Source organism: Lissotriton helveticus, chromosome 9 (genome assembly GCF_964261635.1).
Source record: "Lissotriton helveticus chromosome 9, aLisHel1.1, whole genome shotgun sequence".
Lineage (NCBI taxonomy): Eukaryota > Metazoa > Chordata > Amphibia > Caudata > Salamandridae > Lissotriton > Lissotriton helveticus.
The window spans coordinates 358151107-358175559 of NC_136070.1; the positions used below are offsets into that span (position 1 = coordinate 358151107).

At 44.3% G+C, this 24453-nt stretch overlaps 1 protein-coding gene across 4 annotated transcripts in view; it reads left to right on the forward strand.

Annotated features, from left to right (window-relative positions):
- The window catches only part of PPP4R4 (protein phosphatase 4 regulatory subunit 4), a 1921930-nt gene that overhangs the window by 1460914 nt on the left and 436563 nt on the right, over window positions 1–24453 (forward strand). For all 4 annotated transcript variants that reach the window (XR_013600947.1, XM_078660096.1, XM_078660097.1 and 1 more), the window contains exons 18-19: window positions 15797–15838; window positions 15922–15996. Coding sequence is in view for 3 of the 4 variants with exons in the window: in XM_078660096.1 (XP_078516222.1) it covers window positions 15797–15838; window positions 15922–15996 (117 nt within the window). In the remaining variant the exon portion in view is untranslated. The remainder of the gene's footprint in view (window positions 1–15796; window positions 15839–15921; window positions 15997–24453) is intronic.

Below are 24453 nucleotides of genomic sequence, written 5' to 3' on the forward strand. Positions count from 1 at the left end.
GACAAAGGCAGTCACCGAATTGCATCTTTTGTGTTGAAGCAAGCCAAATAAACTTGTATTTCAAGAGTTTCTCAAGAGTGCTAAACTGATGTATTTGGGAGCTGGGATATATATATATATATTTATATATATATATATATTTGTGTGTGTGTGTGTAGTGTGTGTATCTGACCGCTCTAGAGTGTAGGGAGGGGCCACGACTCATTAGCTGCGAGGCTTAAAGTCACTCACGATGCCCCCACTGTCTGTGGTGTGGCAAAGGATTTGCAAAATATCTGGAAAACTCTGGTCCTAAAAGTCTCTCAATCGTGGGCTTCTCCACAGGATGTGCACAAGGCATCCACCTTGCCATAGCCCCCCAAAAGGTGTTGATTGATTAATTGTATGGAGCTGTGCAGGTATAAGATGCAAGTGGAATAGGGTTAGATAAAGTATTTCCTTGCATCTGACGTGGCGATTAAAATGAATACTTCAAAAATGTACTTCATGCCATTGCAGTTTGCCTCAGGAGATGCTAAGGTCCTTATCTCATTGTACCAGAAAAGAGGAGCTTAAGTATGTTTACTGAAGAGTTGAGTGCATATGTTTATAGAGACTAGGGGCCAGATGTAGGTAGCCTAATACCGGTCGGTAACAGCCGAAATTACCGAATTTCGTCCGTTACCGACCGGTATTAGGCTTTTCAGATGTAGGAGGCCAAAAAAGGTAATTTAAGGAATCGGTAAATTACAGAATCCTTAAGATACTGATGTGGTAATTGACCGTATCCCTAATGTAGGGAGCACTCAAGTGAGTGCATTCCTCATTTAAGGATTCGTTATTTACTACCAACTGCAAGTTGGTGGTAAATATTGAAAACCGTTAAAAAAGCAATTTTAGGCTTTTTTAACAGTGCCATGTGGCAGACATACATGCCCTACATGCCCTTAGGGCATGTATGTGTGCCACATGTGCACCCATGCACTATTCAGGGGTGCAACAGGGTGTCAATATGACACCCTGCCACCCTTGTAAATCTTCCCCTTATTACCGATTTGGTATTTACCGAATCGGTAATTCATATTCATTCCTATAGGACTCCAGGCCCATAGGAATGAATGGGAATTACCGATTCGGTAAATACCGAATCGGTAAATACCGAATATTACAAATTCGGTAATATTTACCGAATCATTTGCTACATCACATTTACCGATTCCTAAATACCGAATCTGTAAAATTCGGTATTTAGGAATCTGTAATATGTGATTACCTACATCTGGCCGTAGATGCTTAGTGAAGGAGAGATTTTGGAGGAATTTTTCAAATTGTGCGTCAGTAAGGGAAGAAGTTTATCTACGGCAAAAGTGGATGCAGGAAAAAATATCATAATACCCCTCCTGAGTCAGCTTTCTCTGCTGTTGCACCAACCGGATGGGAATAGCAGATTTTACTCCCTCAAAGTCGATCACTTTTCCTACTGTTTCACAGACTGTAGTGGGATTAGTAAATTTAACTCCACCTGATCCAACGTTTTCTCTACTGCTGCACAGGCTGGAGTGTGAGTACTATGTGTATTTGTCCTACAATTTAATAGTTTTGCTAATATTCTTTTAGATAATATTATGTTTTTGTGTATTACACATTCTTTTCTATATAGTAATTTTTGTGATTATAGCTAATATGTTTTTAGTAAAATTTATTTTTTTATATTTCCTTTTTTATGTGTAATGAAACTAGGATTTTTTTAAAATGTGTATATATTATATTTTTATATTATTAACTTGAAAATTAGAATATAAATTAAATGCATTACTTAAACATAGTTTTACATTATATATGTCTACTTAAAAATAACATGTTTTGGTATTTGTATATAGATTCTATTTGTGCTCAGCTTCTTATGTGTGAGCAAGGTTGTTTACAGCCAAAACGCATTACTAAGAAGCGGAATAAATATTCCTGAAACTGAGAAACCAGCCGTGTCTTGAGAGTACGTGATTCCGTGTTGACTGTGACTTTTGTGGGTTGAAAATCTGTATATGTATACATATATGTGTGCTTGTTTAAATAAGTATATATTGATATATATATTTTAAATATTATTTAAAAATATGTAATTTATATTATATTACTGTTACATGTTAAGACATCCAATATTTGCTATTTTTCACTCTATCATGAAAAATTATAGTTTTGAATATATTTTTCGATATTAGTGTAAAAAATATTTGTTTTTTTCCAGATTTTTGGCATTTACTTTGCAAGTGTAGGGAAACAATATTTTTGTGGTTGATATTTCAGTATCAGGATATTCAAGTTTTCAATATTTTGTCAGTAAACCTAATCCCCACCCTCTCTGGCCCTCACTTATATAATTGTTCTCAAATCTCAAGCCAGTTAGCAATATTGACAAATCCCACGAGGGACTGAGATTGCTATTACAGAATACATTCAAATAGTAGTCCATGTTCTATTTACAAATCAGGGGCCCGATTCACAAAACTAAGTTGAGACAAAATCCTAAACTTACTACCATTTTGGTATTCACAGAAGGCACTTACTCATTTTGGTATACACAGAAGGCACTTACTCATATCTGTATTCACAGAAGTTAGGAGTCCTACCTTTAGGACTCCTAAAAACCTTCTGTGAACATCGAAAGTTTTAAAGTTAGGATTTCTCTTAATTTAGGAGTAGTAAAGTTAGGAGAACTTTACTACTACTAAACTGTGAAACACACAGTGCGAGGAACTAGCTGATTTTTTTGTGCGTACGGTTGAGATCATTTATAACAACCTGCCAACTGTGCCGCTTGTAGCAGCGGGCTTGCCTATTAATCGCCCGGTTGAGTTTGAGGACAGACCAAATGTCCCTATAACAACTTTGTCCTCCTTTCCCCTACTTTCGCTCTCTGAGATTAAAGCTCTGTGCCTTAAAATTAAATCAGGCTCTCCAGCTGATTCGCTGAGACCAGATCAACTTCATCAAGTTCTTAACTCAATCTCTCCAGCGATAAGGGAATTGGTTAATGTCTCTGTCCTCTGCATCACTTCCAGCAACCTGGAAGCATGCAAAAGTGATACCTCTTTTAAAGAAGCCATCTTTGGAGCCATCGGACCCGAGCAACTTCCGGCCGATCTCCCTGCTCCCTTTCTTAGCGAAGGTTACTGAGCTATATGTGAACACGGTTCTGGCGGAATTGATGGAGCACAATAAAACACTGGATCCCTCACAAAATGGTTTCTGTCCACGTCATAGTACAGAATCAGCACTGTTGGCAGTGACTGAGGACATCCGCAGCTGCCTAGATGTCGGGAACTCGGCAACCTTAATTCTGTTGGATTTAAGTGCCGCCTTTGACACTGTTTCCCATGACATTCTTCTATGTCGTCTACATGATATCAGAGTCAGGGGGTCGGCTTTGGCGTGGTTTCAGTCTTCTTGGAAGGCAGAACTTTTCAAGTGGTGGTACCACCTTCCCACTCTCAGGAGCATGCCATCAAGCATGGGGTTCCTCTGGGCTCGATATTGAGCCCTGCGCTTTTCAACATCTATGTGCAACCCCTAGCTTTGTTAGCAAAAAGTAGAGGGTTGTCAATGCTTTCCTATGCCGATGACACCCAGCTAGTTATTGTCTTCTCTAAAGAGTGTCAAGATAATCTCTTGAAATTTGGAGAGGCCCTTCTAGCTATTTCTGACTGGATGACGGCAAACTGTTTACAGCTGAATGCCGCCAAGTCGGAAATTCTGGTGATGGGTAGAGACAGGACCCTCTGGTCGGAAAAGTGGTGGCCTGATAAATTAAAACCTGCACTTTTGTTAAAGAAGGCAGTAAAGAACTTAGGCTTCTGGATTGATAGCGAGCTCTCATTTGACGTACAATCAAAAGCCTTAGCGGGGTCATGTTTCAGTCTCCTGAGAGGGTTGAAACCACTACTTTTTAGCAGGGAGAAAATCCTTTTAGGAGGGTTATTACTCTCCAGGATTTTAGCCGCAATGTAATCTGCTCTGGTTTAATTGGACCAATGGTGCCAATGTGGTCCTCAAGAGACCGAGTCCACTTGTGCTTCACTTTTCGTGGACCCCGACGTTGCCTGCAGCCTCTACCACAACTGCTCCCAGAAAGGAAAATCTGACGCCTAAAGACACCTCTGCAACCATTGCCCCAGAGCCATGGGGAAGAGGACCAAAGGTGTCCCTACATCCCTGAGTATCATGAGGCCTGAGCCCACCATTGGTTCAGCCAGACTGGTTCCCAGTCAAAGCCTGCAGCCCCTTTCCGTGAAGACTGATACCCATTGAGTAACATTGGGCACCTGATGCTGGTTTGCACCCCTGAACCTGGCTGCCCTAGTGTCGCTGGTGTTCTGCTGGTGATGCCCTGTATCTTGCCCACCACTCACCTTAACTCCTGGATATTGGTCCTATAAGTCACTGAATGCTGAACTTGTTATTCCTCTCTTAGGATAACATTGGTGCTTCTGAAAATTGCACTGTATCGATTTTTTAAATGAAAAAAGTATTTCTATTGAAAAACGTACATACCTGATCGAACTTGTTCTGGTTCCTAAATATATGTAAACATATGTGCTATTTTTATAAATTGGTGTAATTCTACCTATTGAGTCATGTGTATTATTTATTGACTATTATGTGTATTATTGAATGTCTAACATTCCCCTCCGATAGGCCTACGCCTGCTCTACCACCCTACCCCTTAGAGGACCTCTTTGGGATTGCTAGAGCAAGCCCCCATACACTTATAAGGGGACCACTGGACTCTTTGCACAATATATCTCATTATGATATCATAGAAAGAGTCAGCGTCCGGTACATGTCCTATTATTTCACATGTTCAAACAATCAATTTTTGCAACTACACTTGATTATTTCTTTACTTTGGTGTAAACATGCATTAAGTCCATGGGTTCCTCCTGCCTCTTCTTCCGTAAAGACAGTAGTCCTCCCTGCATTCACTAAACTTCTCATCCTTGCCAAAAGTACTCCTCTCGAATCCCTTTATCTCTTTCACACAATGTGCCATCTTTATTCATTAGATCAAGTGTCTGCACCTGCAGAAGAGAGAAACCATTGCATTTAAAGCAAACTGACGATGAAGGTTAAACATTGTTAAACCCAAAAGGTTAAGGCTTTTGGTCAATTAAGTGTAGCAAGCATCTAAATACATGTTTAAATGCATGATTACAGTTACATATACGGTTACACTATAGATGTAAAATGCTAAGGTACTCATTATAAATTTCTTCCGCCTGACGACTGCCTCATTAGAATGCAACTGAACATTGTTCGGTTGCATTCCTATATTTTACCATGGGAGCATGCATTACGGCCTTAAACTGGCTGTAATGCATGCTCCCATTGTAGTAAGCATGCATGGTGCAGTTCATCCCTGCACCTTCTGGCAGGCACCTCAAGGTGCCTGCCACAAGGTGCAAGGATCAACAGGGGGGACACCATAGGTGCCCCCTCGGCCTCCAACCAGAGTCTGTGCACCAAGGGGGTCCCTGCTGGGGGCCCTTAAACACGTTTTCAGACATGGTTTCCATGTAGGACAGGCCAGCATGGAAACCGAGCCAGAGACCGTGAGCGTAATCTCAAGGGCGGAAAAACCCGCCCTTGAGATTTACTTGCTGGCTTCCGACTGGTAGGTGGGCGCTTCAAGCACATCGGAAGCCAGCTGGAATGACCGGCCAGTTTCTTTTCCGACCGCCTCCAACATAATGAGGCGGTCCGAAAAGAAACAAAGCTGCCGATTACGATGTGGCCTAAAAGGCTCTGACCGCAGGTCCGAGCCTTTATGGGCCTTATTGTTATCGGCCCCTAAGTGAATGAATACTAAGTGGATGAATACATTTTACATTACCAAATGAATGCAAATATTATTTATTCAATTGAGTATATATATATATATATATATATATATATATATATATATATATATATATATATATATATATATATTACCTACTGGCGGTCGCCAGTAGGTATATATAGTTAGGATTTTTTCTCTATGGGATTTTTGAAAATTCTATGTCTAATAACTTTGGCGTTTGTGGACGGAATTGGCTGAAATTTTCAGGAAAATGGAACATTTTGTTTCTGAGCAGCCACTGAAAATTTGGGGGGGGGTTTGTCAAGGGGGGGCTGAGAAAAAAGGGGGGTCCCAAAACGTGTTTTTAACATTGAGTTTTCCATAGGGCGGTTGGCCTCACTTTTAGCCCGAACGGCTGAATGGATTTGCACGAAACTTGGCAAAATTGTAGGGACTGGTAGCCCGATGTGCCTTTGCTAGGTCTCAATATATGTGCTCCAGTGGATTTTGAGAAATTAACGTTCAAAAAAAGATATATATCTGTAACAGCGGACCAGGCAGCGCTCCAGTTCGCGTACTTTTCGCGTTACGGAGCTTTGTGAAGCGAAGCTGATTGGTTCTCCGGCGTCTGTAAACATTCCAAACAGTCCGTAGCGGCCGCCATCTTGTCTCTCGGTAGGATCGAGAGACAAGAGGAGGCCAAAGCGAAGGGGCAAATGACCGTAAGGGGGCATAGTAGATCCTCCCTGACCCCCTAGGTTTGATGTGGAGGTTTTAAAAGGGCCCCGCGGGGCAAAAAAAAAATAAATAATAATAATCGAACGGCTGAATGGATTTGCACGAAAATTGGCAAAATATTAGGGACTGGTGCCTTTGCTAGGTCTCAATATATGTGCTCCAGTGGATTTTGAGAAATTAACGTTCAAAAAAAGATATATATCTGTAACAGCGCTCCGCTTCGCGTACTTTTCGCGTTACGGAGCTTTGCGAAGCTGATTGGTTCTACGGCGTCTGTAAACATTCCAAACAGTCCGTAGCGGCCGCCATCTTGTCTCTCGGTAGGATCGAGAGACAAGAGGAGGCCAAAGCGAAGGGGCAAATGACCATAAGGGGGCATAGTAGATCCTCCCTGACCTCTTAGGTTTGATGTACCATTTTGCCAAGTTTGGTGTAATTCCGTTCAGCCATTCAGGCTGTAGACGTATCTAAATGTCCTATGGAAAATTGCATGGGGAAAACACATTTGAAAGTGCTGAAATTTAGAACCAATTAAAATGTTACTTTGGTTTTGTATTTGTGTGTGATGAAAGTTAATTGGTTATGTATATATCTAAAATGAGAGGAAACCACAGCCATTTTGTGATACTACTGTCTGAGGTACATTTGTGAGGAATTTTTGGTGCTCAATTTCTGGTGTTTGGTTTACACAGTACTAACACTTCTCCTACTTTTAAAAAGGTGAGTTGTTAATTTGTAAGGGGAACTATGTTGTACACTTTAAGATAATTTGAAAAATGTTTTCTGTTATTTATTTACAGTCCTTCTGTTATACTAAATACTTGATAAAGTTAGTTTTATATTATGTATTACTAAAAACGATAAATGAAAGTGATTATTTTTTTCTGCAATTTACAGCAAGCAATTTCAAAATAAAATGGCTCACAATGAAGAGACCGTGGCAATTTCTTTTGAATTATCCACTACATTTATTGAAATTGACAGCACCAATAATGAAGTATTCTCACAAGGAGGAGATGACTTGAATGATTCTTTGGATCAATCTCTTGATGGCGAATTTATCGAATGTTTGGAGACCATAGAGTTACAAGAATCATCATTGCAGACTTTTCATGAGGAGATTCCTGATGAGATGATTGAAGAGGAAATTCCTGATGAGGACATGTTACTAGTTCTTTCAAATTTTGAAAATTCAGAAGAATAAATTTATATTTAGAAATCAAAAATTGGTTGAGACATTATTCATTTTTATTTTTAATTTATGAGGTTGTAGCGAATTGATTGTAGTATAAAATTAGACTTATAGTATAGAGTGCAACATTTTTATGTTACATGGTAAGTTTACTCATATTTACTTCCCTTCTCCCACTATATTATCTCCAATGTGTATTTGACATCTCTTCTTCATCTCCGGCCTCCTTTCTCTCACTGTCTGTCTCTGATGCATCTTATCGCTGCCATTTTGTGTAATTATAGAAGAGAGTAAAATAAAATAGTTCGGAACGTGAAAAGGGGGCAAAGTAGAGTACCCCTCACCCCCTAGGCCTTCTCAGGCGGTCCCAAAAGGATCAGTTTCTGTTTTCCTGAGAGATTATGGTATGAGTTCCATATACCACAATACCTTGCATTACAACATGCAAGATATCTATCTCCTATTACCAACTTTTGGAGATATTCGCGCCAAGCGCGAATATCTCCAAAAACTAACACCTGCCCTGAGCAGTTCTTAGCCATGTTATCCAATGGGAGGTGGATAACATGGCTAAGAGCATTAGCTCGGTAATGCATGAATATCGCTGACTTTTTAGCGATATTCATGCATTGCGGCCGTTTTTTATCGCATTTGCGATAAACCTTGATAATAGCAAGGTTTATCTGCGATAATTTCTGACGATGCTTAGCGGTAAAAAATTCGTTGCTAAGCATCGTTAGCGATAAATATCGCTTAACTTTGGTAATATGCACCAACGTCTGTTAACGTTCGATTCGAAGGAAATGAGGAAGTGTTGAAAAACATTGTCTGCGCCATCTTGCCTTTTTTGAAATGCCACACTTTTGTCGTGCACGGCAGCCATTTTAGATGCCTTGACCAGACCCACTCTCTGCACGCTGTTGATCCGTAGTATGGCTCCCCACCCTCGCAAGCATCTTCCCCAGGCACTGGTCACCCCCGCTCTCTGTCTTATGCATCGGCAATAAACCTCCCCCCATCTGCGCTGCTCTTCCCTGAGAATCACACTCTGTGCCCGCCCGACACCTCCCTTTCGCCCTATTCACTACCGCACCCTCTGACACTCCTCTTCCTCTGTGTCCGATTGTCCAGGCTATCAGCTAGCCCTGCAGATGTAGTTTATGGCCCCAGCTGTAAAGAATCACCCCTCTTCAAAGGAGTTATAGTAGATCAAGGCCCACACCCGATGAGATCCGTCAAACCACACGCGTTCCTACTATCTGAAAACCATCCTGTATTGTGATTGGGGAGGGGACCGAGCCTTAAGCGGAAGATTCCAGGGATGACTCTTTGTACATCAAAGTTTTTACAATTATGTGTCACATTAAAAATATATAGCACTCCAACAAAGTAGTAGGAATATAAAACTTTAATAACTTATAAATATATACAACAAAACAAAAACAGTAAAAACATTTAAACAATGAAGAGACCGTGGCAATTTCTTTTGAATTATCCACTACATTTAATGAAATTATCTCTTGATGGCGAATTTATCGAATGTTTGGAGACCATAGAGTTACAAGAATCATCATTGCAGAGTTTTCATGAGGAGATTCCTGATGAGATGATTGAAGAGGAAATTCCTGATGAGGACATGTTACTAGTTCTTTCAAATTATGAAAATTCAGAAGATGTTGCCTGGGGGTGGGTCGTCAGTAGCGGTCTGTTGTGCGAATAGTTCCAAGGCAGCAGAACGCGCTGAAATCTAGATGGCACGAAGGTGATGTCTAGTAAGTTGCCGCCCAGCAAATAACGGCGTGGGGCGCCGCGGGGGGGGGGGGAGGCAGTCCAAAGTTCCGTTAAAAGGGCAAAGGAAAGGATCGGTGGTTTGAACCATCAGTCAAAAAGGGGAGGGGGTGCAACAATTTTTCCTACCGGGTCACACCGTGCTTTCACCGGAACTGAGGTCTGCAGGATTCTAGTCATTCAAACTGAGGCTGGCGCCAGCATGGGAGCGCCGACGTCCCGCGGCTACAGGTTCGTCACTCCACGGGCGATCATGGCAGTCATTCCCCATCGGGGGTGTCTGCGGGGGTCGGGGACTCCCGCGGCTCCTCTAGAATCTTCAAGGTCGTGGAGGACTACGGTGGTGGAGTCAACCAGTGACCGGGCCATTTCTTTATGCTGGGCCCGCTCTTGCCAGGTCGACCGCCATTTTGAGAGTTCGGTAGCTACTGGCGATCGCGGGGTCAAATGAGCGGACGGGCTCCACCCTGCCGGGCGAGACGTTGCAGCATCGCCACAGTGGAAGAACCCTTTTCCGGGCGCCTGGAGCGCTGAGGGTGCAGCTGGGAAGCCTCCACCTGGGGAGGCGGGAGAGGCCTGTTCGCACCGTCTCTCCCACCCAGTGCACCCCACGGCGTCTCGCTTGACATTTGTTATGGCCGGACCAGGCGATGAGGACGAGGGGGGGGGGTCGGAGGCATGTGCAAGACATCCCCCCCAGTGTTGTCGCAGCCATTATAAAAGAAAGAAGAAATGTCCCGTCCGTCTTTGGGCCGGACCTCCGGTGGATGGCGGCCGGACGCCCTTTGCTCTGGCCCCATGAATGGGTTCCTTGGCTCATCGGCTGCAACCGGATCCCGTCGGCCCCAGCCCCCGGCCGTTGGTGGCCGGACCGGGAGAGAGAGTGGGGGGACAACCTGCAACTCTCAAGTGCCACCGCGGCCGGACTGGGAGAGAGAGGGGAGGGTCGAGGACATAGACATTCCCCCTCCTGCAACTCTCCAGTGTTGTCAATCCCCTGGCCGGGTCCCGCTGGCCTCGGCCTTTCCTCCGGCTACACCCTACGTGATGATCTTCTGCCGACGGTTGGCAGCAGGACCCGCCTTATATGTGTTGCTTCCGGCTGGGCGTAGCCGGAAACCTGTTGCACTTTGGAAGTTTCCAGAATGGGGCGGATGTCTGCTGACTTGTATCTTTCCCAGTTTGCCGTTATTTGGCCGTGGCAGGCGGTGGGACAGACACGTTTTGGGGCAGTGAGGGGCGATGAAGCCTCGTTGCCTTGTGGCCGTTGCAATGTTACACTTGGTTTCTCTTACTGTTTTCAGGTTTCTTATTACGGGCTTACTTCTAACGTTTCTTGTTTCTAGGACAATAATAGGTTTTATCATTACGTATTGTTATCATTTCTTTGTTTGTTATTTAATAAAAAGTTCATTAGTGGCCTACTGATTTTCGTTTTCCTATTCCTTTCTTTCCAGGTTGTTTCATGCTAAAGTTTCTGTTAACAGGATACAGTGATCACTTCGTTATTATTGCATATGTCCTTTTCACTAGGGGTGCTCTCTGGTCGGGCCAGATGACCTATCTCTAGTAAATGGTCCGGGTGAAACAGGTGCATCAATCAGTGGGGAGTAGATAGGCATGACAGATTACAACGGGGGAGAAAGGTCCGCATTACCTACCCTTTCACTACTTGCAAAGATTTTCCTACGTTTATTTGCAAACAGGGAATACCTCCAAAAAGAACCAATTCCCAAACAGTCAATGTTCGGGCAAACAATCAATCAATGAGGAACGAAATAGGCACGACGTGTTAAAGGTTTGCGTTACCTACCCTTCACTATCTGCAAAGGGAGAGAGAATATTCCTATTCTTCCTCGTTTGCAGGCAGAGAAGATCCTTAAGAGAACCAACTTCGAACAATTCAATGCTCGATTCAAACAATCAACAAGGGGTACTGTGAACACAAATGAACGCCGCTTATGTACATACACATTGCTATTTTCAACAGGTTGTTCCTAATGTTTCTATTTTAGCGAGGTCAAAAAGAGATCTCATTAGTGGCCTACTGATTTTGCTCGATTCCTTTTGTTTTTTTACACGATTTTTCGCTATCTGCAAAGACTAAACAGAGTATTGCGACTCTGTCCTTGTTTGTAAATAGAGAATGAACCAAAGAGAACAATCAATCAAATGGAGAGAGAAGCAGGCACGACGGATTACAACGGGGGCAAAGGCCTGCGTTAACTACCCTTCACTATCTGCAAAGAGAGAGTACTCCTAATAGAAATGAGGGGGGGGGGCAGCATTCAAAGCAGATCAGTGTGCATAAACACGAAAATGTTTTTACTTACCACGTACTTGACATTCGACAGCTTATGATATTTGCTATTAAAAAACCATTGAAATTCACTGAAAAAACCATAGGTTATAGACCATATATAGTTAGGAATTAGCATTTACAAAACCTTGAAAATTCACTGAAAAAACCATAGGTTATAGACCATATATAGTTAGGAATTAGCATTTACAAAACCTTGAAAATTCACTGAAAAAACCATAGGTTATAGACCATATATCGTTAGGAATTAGCATTTAAAAAACCTTATTTTACTCACACAAAACCATTGAAATTCCATATATAGTTAGTTGCACTAACTATATATCGCGCACCCGCAATCCACTGCTGATGATGTCACATATTACATCATTCATGACATGGTCAGTGACATCACTGATGACATCACTGATGACATCTCAAATGACATCACTGATGACATCACTGATGACATCTCATTTGACATCAATGACCACATCACTGATGATATCATTCATGTGACAATACAATGCATCTCCTCACACTTTAATATAACCTCTGTTACACCCAGTGTTAAATACAGAGTATAATTTTTGAAACCATTGACACACCAATACTAGTTACTACATACGCACTCACTGATTCCTACGTCTACACACACATTCACTCATTCACCCATACAATCATTCATACATACAATCACTTATCTTTACAACACTATCATATGCACTCATACACCTATACAGACACTCACACTCTGCCACTCATCCATGGAGTTACTCACACACCTAGTCAGTCCTGTAAAGAATCAATCACACTTCCATTTTCTATTTTTTCCATTTTCCATTTAAACATAGAGTACCTTACATTTTCAAACATATACTAACACATACTTACTCTCTTATACAATCATTGATACAAGTACACATTGATCTGCACAGAGTCACACATCTCCCAGCCAGCCACACACACACTCAGTCTCCCATACAAATACTTGGACAATCAATCAATAACCCATATAGTTACTCATATAGCTACTGATCAACACATGCAGCAGTTTACAGAACAACAGACATAATGATGCACAAATTAAGACAGTTTAGTCACTAACCCATGCACTCAGTGAGACACATTTAATCACTCACTCATACAGTCAGTCACGCACCTAAATCCTTCATCCAGACACTTATACATCTACTCATTCTTCAATATGTAAAACATATTTAAACTTTACAGAAACACACAGTCAATGGATGATGTCATCAGTGATGTCATCAGTGATGTCATTTGAGATGTCATCAGTGATGTCATCAGTGATGTCACTGACCATGTCATGAATGATGTAATATGTGACATCATCAGCAGTGGATTGCGGGTGTGCGATATATAGTTAGTGCAACTAACTATATATGGAATTTCAATGGTTTTGTGTGAGTAAAATAAGGTTTTTTAAATGCTAATTCCTAACGATATATGGTCTATAACCTATGGTTTTTTCAGTGAATTTTCAAGGTTTTGTAAATGCTAATTCCTAAATATATATGGTCTATAACCTATGGTTTTTTCAGTGAATTTTCAAGGTTTTGTAAATGCTAATTCCTAACTATATATGGTCTATAACCTATGGTTTTTTCAGTGAATATATATATATATAGAGCCACAGTGTTATTCAAACCACACAAATACGTATGAGCATTACATTAATTATGTTATCACACGAGTACATGAGGCCATATATAAAAATATATATGGCCTAGTCAAACCTGAAATGATGGAGCCAAAATTACTCTGCTTCACCCCTTCAGATTTTACTTCCATGCGGAAAGGTGTTAAGATAGAAACTCTCCTTTTCAGATGATACACTCTTAGCATGCTTTATGTCAACCGGTCTACAACTGTTGCTTAATACTTTTTCAGACTTCTATGGAGATAACTAATTAACACTGATATGACCAAATGTATTGTATTTAGACCCTACAGGAAGGGAAAGGCAGCTAAGAATTTGTATGATGTCATACTAGGCACCCAGATTTTGACTACCTAGGTAGAAGACTAAGTTGTGATGGAAAGTGGATGAAGTAGATTTGCAAGAGTAATATGGTCCTAGCACAGGTGACACCATGCATTTCGCAATAGCAAAGAGATTGGGTCAACACTCTGTGTCACCGGCTCTCCGGCTACATAAAGCACAGAACAAATTGCTGCTCTGTATCAAAATTATGGAGGCATGCAACTATCTCTTCACTTATCATCTGTAAGAATCATTTCTTTACAAAATCTTTTAAGGTCGCCCACAGCCACAGGCACTCTGAATGCCTCCTATGTATGGACCTGTGGCTTACGGACTTCGTGACCATAGCATGCCTGAGACCTCTTCTATTTTAGGCCAGAACCTGGATTGCACGATATTTGAAGCTCTACATTGAAACTCTGAGTGATGTTCTGTGCTAGCAAGGTTGAAAAATCCAAAGAAGGTATAACCACACATGCTATGTACTAGGGGAATTCAATCCTGCAAATCTGTTGGTAGCACCAGAAGCAAACAAGCCAGAGAAGTCTTTATGAAATCTACTCATTAGTGCTTCATAAATTAGTGTGCCATTCCATTAATAGTATTTAGATTAGATAACCCACGGCAATGGCACTTTACATTAATGTTTGCCTGTGTATGCTCGTTAGAACTTCACATATTCAGTTATTGAAGCATTCTTGCAAAGACACTGGAAGTTGTATTTGTCACAATCACACCCCGTTTTTGTTCTGCCTTTTATGTAACAGTCCCAGGAAATACATTCATAATGTTTGCTTAATAGTTGAGATGTAATTTACGAAAACATGTAAATCCAGCACTTCTACCTTGATTACTTTATCCATTTCATAATTCGTACTTGCTACTTGAAAGATTTATTGCCATTTACTTAAATTTGCATTTTAAGCAATATAATGGTAATGAAGTTTTTGGATAGATGTTCATAAAGGATTTTTATATTTCTGTATTTTTGTTCAACTAAAGTGTTATTCTAGTCTCACTTTTATATGTTTTATTGCTGTAAGAAATAACCCCATTCTGACTTAGTGTTTAGTCAAATGATTGCAGAGTAAGACGATATAGTATTGGTAAAGCCCAAAGTTCAGCAAAGATTTCATATATTTTTGGAAAGTGCAATAAAGTTTGTGAACAAAAGTTACTATCATACTCTATCAAAATCGCTCTCACACCGCTCACAAACGATATAGTCACACAATACTGACAGGACTCACAACCCTTACAGGGTAGCAGATAACCCTACTGACAGCACTCTCACATCCCTCACACTGCCAGTTTAATTCTACCAACAGCACTCTCACACCCACACAGGTTAGTAGTTCTTCTCATACCCCTGACAGACGAGCAGTTTTACACTGTCAAACTAATAGCAACGACAGTAGGTCTGGCTTATAAGTGAAAGTGTCTCTTTATGGAATGGTGAAGTTTTGTGTCTGATATTTTGTATTGCGAGTGGGTGAATGCAAGAATAAGTCAATAGGGATGAGTAGATGGAAAACTGTGAGGATGAGTGACTTAATACATGGATGATAATTTACTGGAAGCACGGAGAGACTCATGAAAAATTATGTGTCTCAAAGCATTCATGCATTTCCAGTTATGACCCAGACTTAATACCTTTGCCCATTTTTAAACTTGATATTGAAGCCGAAGAGGACACCATCTTTAAAGATGTACCATGAGATGATATCTAAATAAGGTCAAGCGGAGCTATAGATCTGCGCAGATAAAGTAATCACAGGCTTGCTGTAGCACATGGAATGCTTTACTAGTTCTTATAAAGGAAATGCAAATTTCAGTTGTATGATGATAATAGGAGTTCAGCTGCAGAGTCTCATGGATGTTAATTTCCTGCACCTGCAACTGTAGTATTCATTATGAAAATTCTGTGAAAACTAATACAGCTTTTCTTTTCTGTAGACCGTTTTAGAATTAGACCGAATGGAAGTTTCCATGGATTCAGTAAGTATATATTTCCTTTGCTACTAAATATTTTGCTGCACTTATGCCATCAAATTCATTATTCTGTTTGATTTTTCAATTAGTTTCAGAAAAGATATTATGATAAAGATACGGTGGATCAACAAAAAGAAAGGGAAGAAGGACTTCTTTTGGAGATGGTATGTATATCAATGTAGAATGTAAAGGAAAGTAGATCTGATTCCAAATTTCAACCACTGTTGATTAGAATATTGCTATTTTTCGGTGTGTACATTCTTGTGAGAAATTGCGTTGTAGGTTGAGGCCGGTGTGAGCACTTCTCAAGCAACAACGACAATCCTTGTTATGGAAAACCACTCCAGAATAGTCCCTGAATTCAACTGTGTTTAACCCTCCAGTAGCTTGGCAGACAAGGAGTCAGGCTTAAATTAGAGAAAAATATGTCAAATAGTTATGCAGCTCACAACAAGTATTCAGCAGCACAATACAAAAATATCCCGTACTAATTTGGAAAAATAGAAAAAAATGTAATAAATAAAATGAGACCAAGGCATTAGATATCTTATCAGTAGAACCGGAGATATGCAGTTTCAAGAATTAAGGGCATCATTACGATGGCGGGAGGAATTTGTCCGCCCGCCACCGTAACGGTACACATCGACCACCAGAGGTGCGGCGTCCCCGGTATTGCAATAAGGATGCGGCCGCCACCCTGGCGGTCGCATCCAGCATATATTACATTGCGGCGGGCGGTGCTGTCAGCAGCACCTGCCACAATGCAATATATGCATGTTCTGCATTGGCATGCACAACGTGACAGGCACCTCGAGGTGCCTGCCACCTTGTGTACGCCAATTAGGGGGTACCATAAGTCCCCCCAGTGAAACCACCCCCCATACCCACCCTCAGGGGCCCACAATGGGCCCCCAATGCCCATCTCCGCACGCCTTTCCATGGCGGAGTCTCCGCCATGGAAAGGCAGGCATACTAATATGGATTGTGGTGCCTGCAAGGCACCACCACCATATTGATTCCCTTTTCCGCCCGGACGGCAATCCGACTGGCAGAAAAGCGGTGGACGGTCTTTCCATCCGCCGTGGTGCCCCTCGCCACACTAATATGGCAGGGTTGAACCGGGGTCATTTGGCAGGCGGATCATCACTGCCGAGCCGGCGGTGGCCACTGCCGGCCCGGCGGTAGTGATCCGCCCGCCATCCAAATAGACCCCTAAGTAAGTGTAGCACTTAAAAACACAATACCCTACTGGTGGTTATCTAGTCATGCTAGACCTAGGGAAAGTCACACATTCAGGCCGATGGCGAAGGCATGTGGATGGGATACAGCGGTCAGGTTAGTCCTGCAAAAAAAGTCTTGAGCGAACCCCTTCCACATCAAGATAGCGACTATCCATAAAAACCTTGATCCCCAGCCCTCTAACCCCCTCAGCCTCCGATCAACCTCCACCATTCCAGGAAACATCTCAGCACACCTAAAACAGCCACCCTCGTTAACTCTACCCACTCAGGGCAGCCACCAACACCCTGCCCCCTCCAACTCTTCAACCTCGAAAGAGGCGTGATCAGCTGCCAACTCACCATCATACTCAAGGCCTCATTAAACACTTCCACCTTTCCCAACGCCAGAACTCCAGAACTACCATCCCATCTCACTGCTCCCCTTCAACGTCAAAGTCCTGGAGAAGGCGATCAACCTCCAACTCACCAAACACCTGGAGAGAAACAACCTAATGGACCCTTCCCAATCAAGATTCCGAACCAACCACAGCACCAAGACAGCCCTGATTGCTGCAACAGATGACTTTGCCACCCTACTTGACAGAGAAGAATCAGCTGCTCTGATCCTGCTTTACCTCTCCACAGCCTTCAACACCGTCTCCCACCACACATACATCGATTGCCTACGCCTGATTGGTAACAGATGTCACGCTCAAATGGATGGCATCCTTCCTCACGTGACGCACCAAGACAATCTGACTCCCTCCCTTCACATCACATGTCAAGCACAACATCTGCGGCATCCTCCACGGCTCATCCCTCAGCCCTACCCTTTTCCATGTCTGCATGACATCACTTGAGACATCATTAGATCTCACGACATCAACATCATCTACTACACCGACAACACCCAACTTCTCCTCTCGCGCTCAGCAGACCCTACCGCGACGAAAACAAACTTCCACAATTCTATGAAGAACATCTCAGCCTGGATGAAGGACAACTGCCTCAAGCTCAACATAGACAAGATGGAAGTCCTCATCTTTAGCAAACACACCGTCCTCTGCAATGACTCCTGGTGGCCGGAGGACCTCGGACACACCCACACACCAAAAGACCACGCCAACAACCTCAGCATTATCTTCAACAGCTAACTCTCCATGAATCATCAGGTCAACACTGTCTCCTCAGTCTGCTTTGACACACTGCCCATGATCCGCAAAGTGGCTCCCCATCAACACCAGGAAGACTGTAATGCAGGTCCTCATCAGCCAGCAGACTGGATTACGGCAACGCACTGTATGCAGGGATCACCGCTGAACTCCTGCAAAGACTTCAGACACTCCAGAACACAGCCAACAGACTAATTGTCAACCCGCCCAAAAGAACCCACATCACCCAGCACCTAAAGGACTTACACTGGCTCCCAGTCCAGAAGAGAGGCCAGTTCAAGCTCCTGAGACATGCCTACAAAGCCCTCCGGAACCAAGGATCCCCCTACATGAATCTCTGTCGGCATGTCCACCGACCCCCCTGGGAATCTTTGCTTTGCACACCTCCCCCTCCCACCGATTCCGTACATACGCCGCTGCCGCACCGGAGGATGCTCCTTCTTCTATCCTGCCGCCAAAGTTTGAAACACGCTTCCGCTCCAACTCGCTGACCGACTGCATGAAGTGGTTCAAGACCTGGCTCTTCCACTGAGACCTACAACAAGCACCTGGATACTCCCACGGGTACCAAGCCTAGCTTTTAAAATCTCACTTGATTTATTGAATGAGAGTCAACTTCGTGGTGGAGGAAGTTGCAAGATGCGCATTGCGGATGCTCTTTGCTGGCATCTCAGGCAGTGGTTGATGGAGCTTGAACTTTGCAGTCACCGGGGGCTGTTGTTGCTGTAGACGAAGGGCATATCTCGCATTGACAATCATCATTGGTGGTTGCTGTTGCGTGAAGTGCCAGCTCCATCATAGCTGCTCATTGGTGGTCATTGCAGGTGGCAGAATCTCGACATGAAGGTGCCATTTGTGATCACAAAGAGTTCAAAACTTCAGGATTTCTGCATTTTTCTTCAGGGTAGTGCACTCTGATGTCAACCAAGGGGTCAAGACCTGGGGCAGGGCCTCGTGGCGATCAGGAACTCACTGTAATAGATGCTAGCGGGGCTCATGCAGGTTTAGTTGCAGGTCCTGTTGCAGCATTTTAGCTTGTCAGTTGCAGGGAGGCCTTTGGAGCTTGTTGTGCCCCTGTACCTCAGAACGGGAGGTTAGCCAGCGGACCCATGTCATCACTCTGCCTGGGATAAAAGGAGCAGGCCCAGTCTTCTTTCTCAGAAAGCAGGGCAGACCTCAATCAGCAGGGCAGTCCTGAATCAGTAGGGCAGTCCTCTGGCAACTGGGTAGTCCTTCTTTTGTAGTATTCACAGGTCCAGGAGCGTACTGAAGATTTGGTTTGAGGGTTCAATATGTGTTACTGGTGCCAGTGTTGAAGTGGGAGAAACTTATAAACTCTACCCCATCGACGCCTGTTTTTGGAATTTCCTTCCTATCCCTCCCTGGTCCCAGGATTTCTGGGGTGACAGAATGCTAGGTATTAATAACTGGAATATTTTAACCAAATGTTATACTATGGGAGAGGTATGTCGTTTTTCCCAACCAGGACATGTTAAACGTAAAAGTACATGCCCAACCTTTTAAATACAATGCACACTGCTCCACAGGCTGTTTGGGGTCTACCCTAGGGGTGATTTAAATGTATTAAAAAAAAGGAAGATTTAAGCCTAGCAAAAGTTTTTGTTGGCACCAGTTTAAACTGCACACAGACTGCAATGGCAGGCCCAAGACATGTTTTAAAAGGCTACTTAAGTGAGTGGCACAATACGTGCTTCAGGCTCACTAGTTGCATTTAATTTATAGGCCCTGGGTACATAAGTAAAGTTCATGTGCCAATATGGGTTTAAGCCAATTTGACTGTGTTTAAAGGAGTGAGGACAACCTCTGCAGCACTGGTCTGCAGTGGTAAAGTGCACAGAATCCTAAAACCAAAAAAAAGGAATTTCAGAAAAATGGGAAGGGAGAAGGCAAAACGTTGGGGGGAAGATCAGCATGAGGCTGTCAGGTCTGAAAATTCTGAAGGTGTTTCGAATATTAGAAACCAGTACTTGCACATATTCAAGTACACATATATTTATTTACTAAATACTGCGCATGTAAATGATCATTCAATTATCTCCTGTTCCCTGTTCCTTGCCAACATTGTTAAGTAACTTGTGACTATGATTATCTGCTTATCTGTGTCCATTAGATCATCAGTCCCTCTTGTGCCTTTAACCCTTTGGCCGCAGGGGTAATTCCCCCACTGTGCTGGGGTACGGGGGTGCGCACAGCGCCCCAGTGCTCGTGACGAGCTCAGCTCGTCATGAGCCACGGTGGCCGTGTGCTCATGACGGGCTGAGCTCGTCATGGCCACACCCGTTTCTTAAGAACGTTCAGCACATCGGGAGAATTAGCCCAGCGTGTGAGCGTTTGGACCGTTGTGACGAGCTCAGCTCGTCAAGAGCACACGTGCACCGTGGCTCATGACGAGCAGAGCTCATCATGAGCGTTCAACAGGTTAAAAATACTTTCAATGCCCCGCCTTAACACAGGTGTGATTATATCCTCTTCCTTACACTGGAGTGTCTACTTTTCTGTTTTGCAGAACTGCAGGTACTCTGATGCCTGGTGTGGCTGCTTGTTCCTTCTGAGTGTGTAGCCACACCCTCCTTGTTTAAATGAAGTGCATGGCTATCAATATCCTACTGTAGTTTGTTTAGAGGCCTGCTTTGCAATGATGAAGCTCATGCTGAGTTCACTCACCTACCTCTTTTCCTTCGATCGTCCATCTTTGAGCATCATTTCAAGCAACTTGTGAGTTTGGGATAGAGTTTGATCAGTGTGTAACCTGCGCATGGAGGTCCATTCACCAAAACATCAATAGAAGTGAAAGTGGTATCTGAAAGAGACCGTAGTTATAAACTCCTTAAATTAGAATAACCCCCAGATATCAGAATGGATCCGGAGACCTTTTTTCCTTAGCAGGACCCCTGCTTGTCGGTAGGTGATGTCGGTCGACTCTGCATCTGTCATTGGTGTTATGTTTGCCGGGATGACGTTGCAGTCTGTACTTAGACACCGCCCCTGCGCGCTGATGTCAGTTCTTTCTTTTTCAGCGACTGGAGAGAGGGTTCCCCTCAGTCACTTTTTGACTAAAACTTTTTTGACTTTTGCCGACATCTTTTTCGAGTCCTTCACCTCCTGGTGCACATAGGGATGTCCCATTGATGGACTGGCTTCAAGCCTTGTGACTCCTGTCACAAGCTGATATTTGTCAAGGATACGCACCTGGAGCGCAACCATGACCTGAAGTCGTTTTCTGACCGTTCTGCCTTCAGAGCCCGCTACTGAGGTGACTCCGCACTTCCCTCCCTTTCCGGGAGCTGGGGAATCCCCTGCCCAGCCTCAAGCTTTCTATGAAGCGCTCCATAGCATCTGAGGACAGCCATATTCTGCTGGCATCCCCTCGGCCACACCGACTCGGCTGGGGGCCTGGGCATTCGAGGCCAGTGGCTTCAGTGCAGGAGGGCCCCAAGTATCCAGGACTTGATCCGGATCGGTGACAGTCAACCTTATGGTACCTTCCCCTGTGCCGATTCCAGTGATGACACCCCCGACACCAGTTGCGCCCCAACCGGCGTCGACCCCAGCCTCCCCCATGACTTCGTCACGGAGCAGTATCAGCATCGACTGACGCCGGTGCCGGCGCTGACCTGGACTTTTGTACCTCTATTCTTTACTGGCGTTCCCTACCGTACTGACTGGCAGCCAGAGGAGGGTGAGGAGGACTAGGAGGGGTCTTGTGATCCTCTAGCAGACCAACTTTAAGAGCGGGGCTGGCGAGAGGAGTTGGGTGAGGCCATTGGTCGGGATACCTCACCAGACCTTGGTATGCTTTCTCTCCCTACCGTGGCTACCTCTTTCCACATAGGTCAGACCATCACATTGCCCATCTTCTTCCCACCTCCGCACCCTTCCAAAGAGGCCCATCTTCTTCCCACCTCCGCACCCTTCCAAAGAGGAGCAGAGACTCCACCTTCTGGATTCAAAACGTGCACTGTCGTTCTACCTTGACCACACAATCAACTCTTCATGGGTTATGTGGGTGCCAAGATGGGTCAGGTAGTGCACAAGCGTACCATCTCTCGATGGATTGTCCTATGAATTGAGATCTGTTACTTTTTGGCTAAAAAGGAACCTCCAGTACGACTGCGCGTCCACACTACCAGGGCAACAGCAGCTACTACTTCTTTGGGACATGGAATTCCGCTGGTTGACATCTGCCAGGCAGCCACGTGGGCATCCCTCCACACGTTCACAAAACATTACTGCCTGGTTAGACAAGTCCAGAGAGACAGCTTTTTCGGCTGTTCTGTTCTCCAGGACTTCTTGGTGTTAACTTGGTTCGCAGACCCACCTCCGGGGGTTGGTGTTGCTAGGGTATCTATTCTAAAGTAAGAAATCTACAACTCTTGCAGATGAAAAAGTTACTTACCTTCGGAAACAATGTTTCTGTAAGAGATATTAGTAGTTATAGATTCCTTACCGCCCCACCCATCCTCCCCATTCTGCAAACTGACTTCTAGGGAATGAGACTCCCTTGCAGGGCCCTAGTTTTGTGTACCCGTGGTCAGTGTCTTACAGCTCTGCGCTTCTGCCGTGAAAAGTTGTCAGCGCTTACGGGCGGAATCCAAGTAGACACCGTGACTTCATCCCGGTGAACACGACGCCAAAGATGGACGCGGAGTCGACCAACGCTACCTACCGATGCACAGGGGTACTGCTAAGGAAATATTTCTCCGGATCCAGTCTGATGCCTGGGGGTAATTCTAAAGTAAGGAATCTATAACTACTAATGTCTCTTGCAGATACATCGTTACCGAAGGTAAGTAACTTGTTCATTACACACTCTTTGACCACTAATGACTTTAATGCATTAACTCCTAGCCACACCTTCACACCCATCAAAGACTTCTGTTTATTGCCAAGGGGCGAAGGGAAGTCCAGTCAGTAGACCTACATATATATATACTTTTTTAACTGGCGTATAATGATGTTTGACTTTACAGCACTCTAGTCATTAATGTTTCGATTAAAGACAGCAGAGACTGGGGTGGGGTGGCTAACTGCTGGAGAAGATGGTTGCACACTAACGCGGCTCCTGCTCTAAACTCCTACATATCCAGCACTAATCATGTGGCCTGTGAGCTAAAACTCAACCCGGGCGGGGACTGTGGACGTCGCTGGCTGGTAATGCCCGGAAAAAATGAGCTCACAGACGGCTCCAGCCCCGCCGTGACTTGTGGCAGCGTGGCCTTTGGGATGGGAGGAAGCGGTGAAGACCATACTGGTGGCGGCAAGGAGGTGCCTGCTGATCTGCATGGACCAGCGGTCCCAGCAAAGTCCTTGCGGTGGAAACCTCAACTGGGATGAGAGTTGGCCCATGTCAGGCACCGTGCTACTGCATCACCGGCTCCAGACGCAACCTAAAGAGTGCAGTGGAGGAGCAGGTTGGAGTGTCGTCTAGCGGAGGGATGCCCCGCGAGACTGAACAGCAGTGATGCTGACTCACCTGACAGCCCAGCATTGATTTCTCTGGCCTAGGCCCGCATGGAGCTTTGCGGACAACATCCAAGAGGAATTCCCTAAACATTGCAGTGAGTTGAGCCTTTGTGTTTTGCAGTCAGCCAAAAAGTAACCAGCTATTGGCAGCTTGCAGCCACCAGAGATGGTAGCCCGACTACAACCTCTACTCTCTTAGGGCCAAAGCGACGTAAGTGGTTCTGGTACTGGAAGCGCCAGGTGGGGCAAACTGAAAGGCCGGTGGGGACGTTGCCCTGAGGAGGTGGCGGTGATGCCCGGGACCCATCCCCTCAAGCAGCGACGTAGTCCAACGAGGGGACAAGTGCCCACCCTGACATGGTGAAGGATACGCAGCAAGCACCGGCGGAACACAGTCCCCCCTCCTTACAAGACATATTAGAAGCGATCACAGCGGTGCGCACATCGCTCGAATCCCGAATCAACACAGTGTCCATTGAGATTTCTCTAATACGCTCTGATCTCAGAAAAATGGATGACCGTGTGTAAGAAGTGGAGGTGGTTACGCAGGGCCTCATCAACACCACAAAAGCCTGGGAGAAAGAATTTCACAAACCACAATCCACCAGCAAGGCCCTAGCGGAACAGCTTGATGATTATGAGGGCAGGGCCAGAGGGAATAATATTAGAATTTTGGGGGTTCCTTAGAGAGCCGAGGGCCCTGCCACTGATCTATTTGTCGAGGAGTTACAACCCAAACATCTCT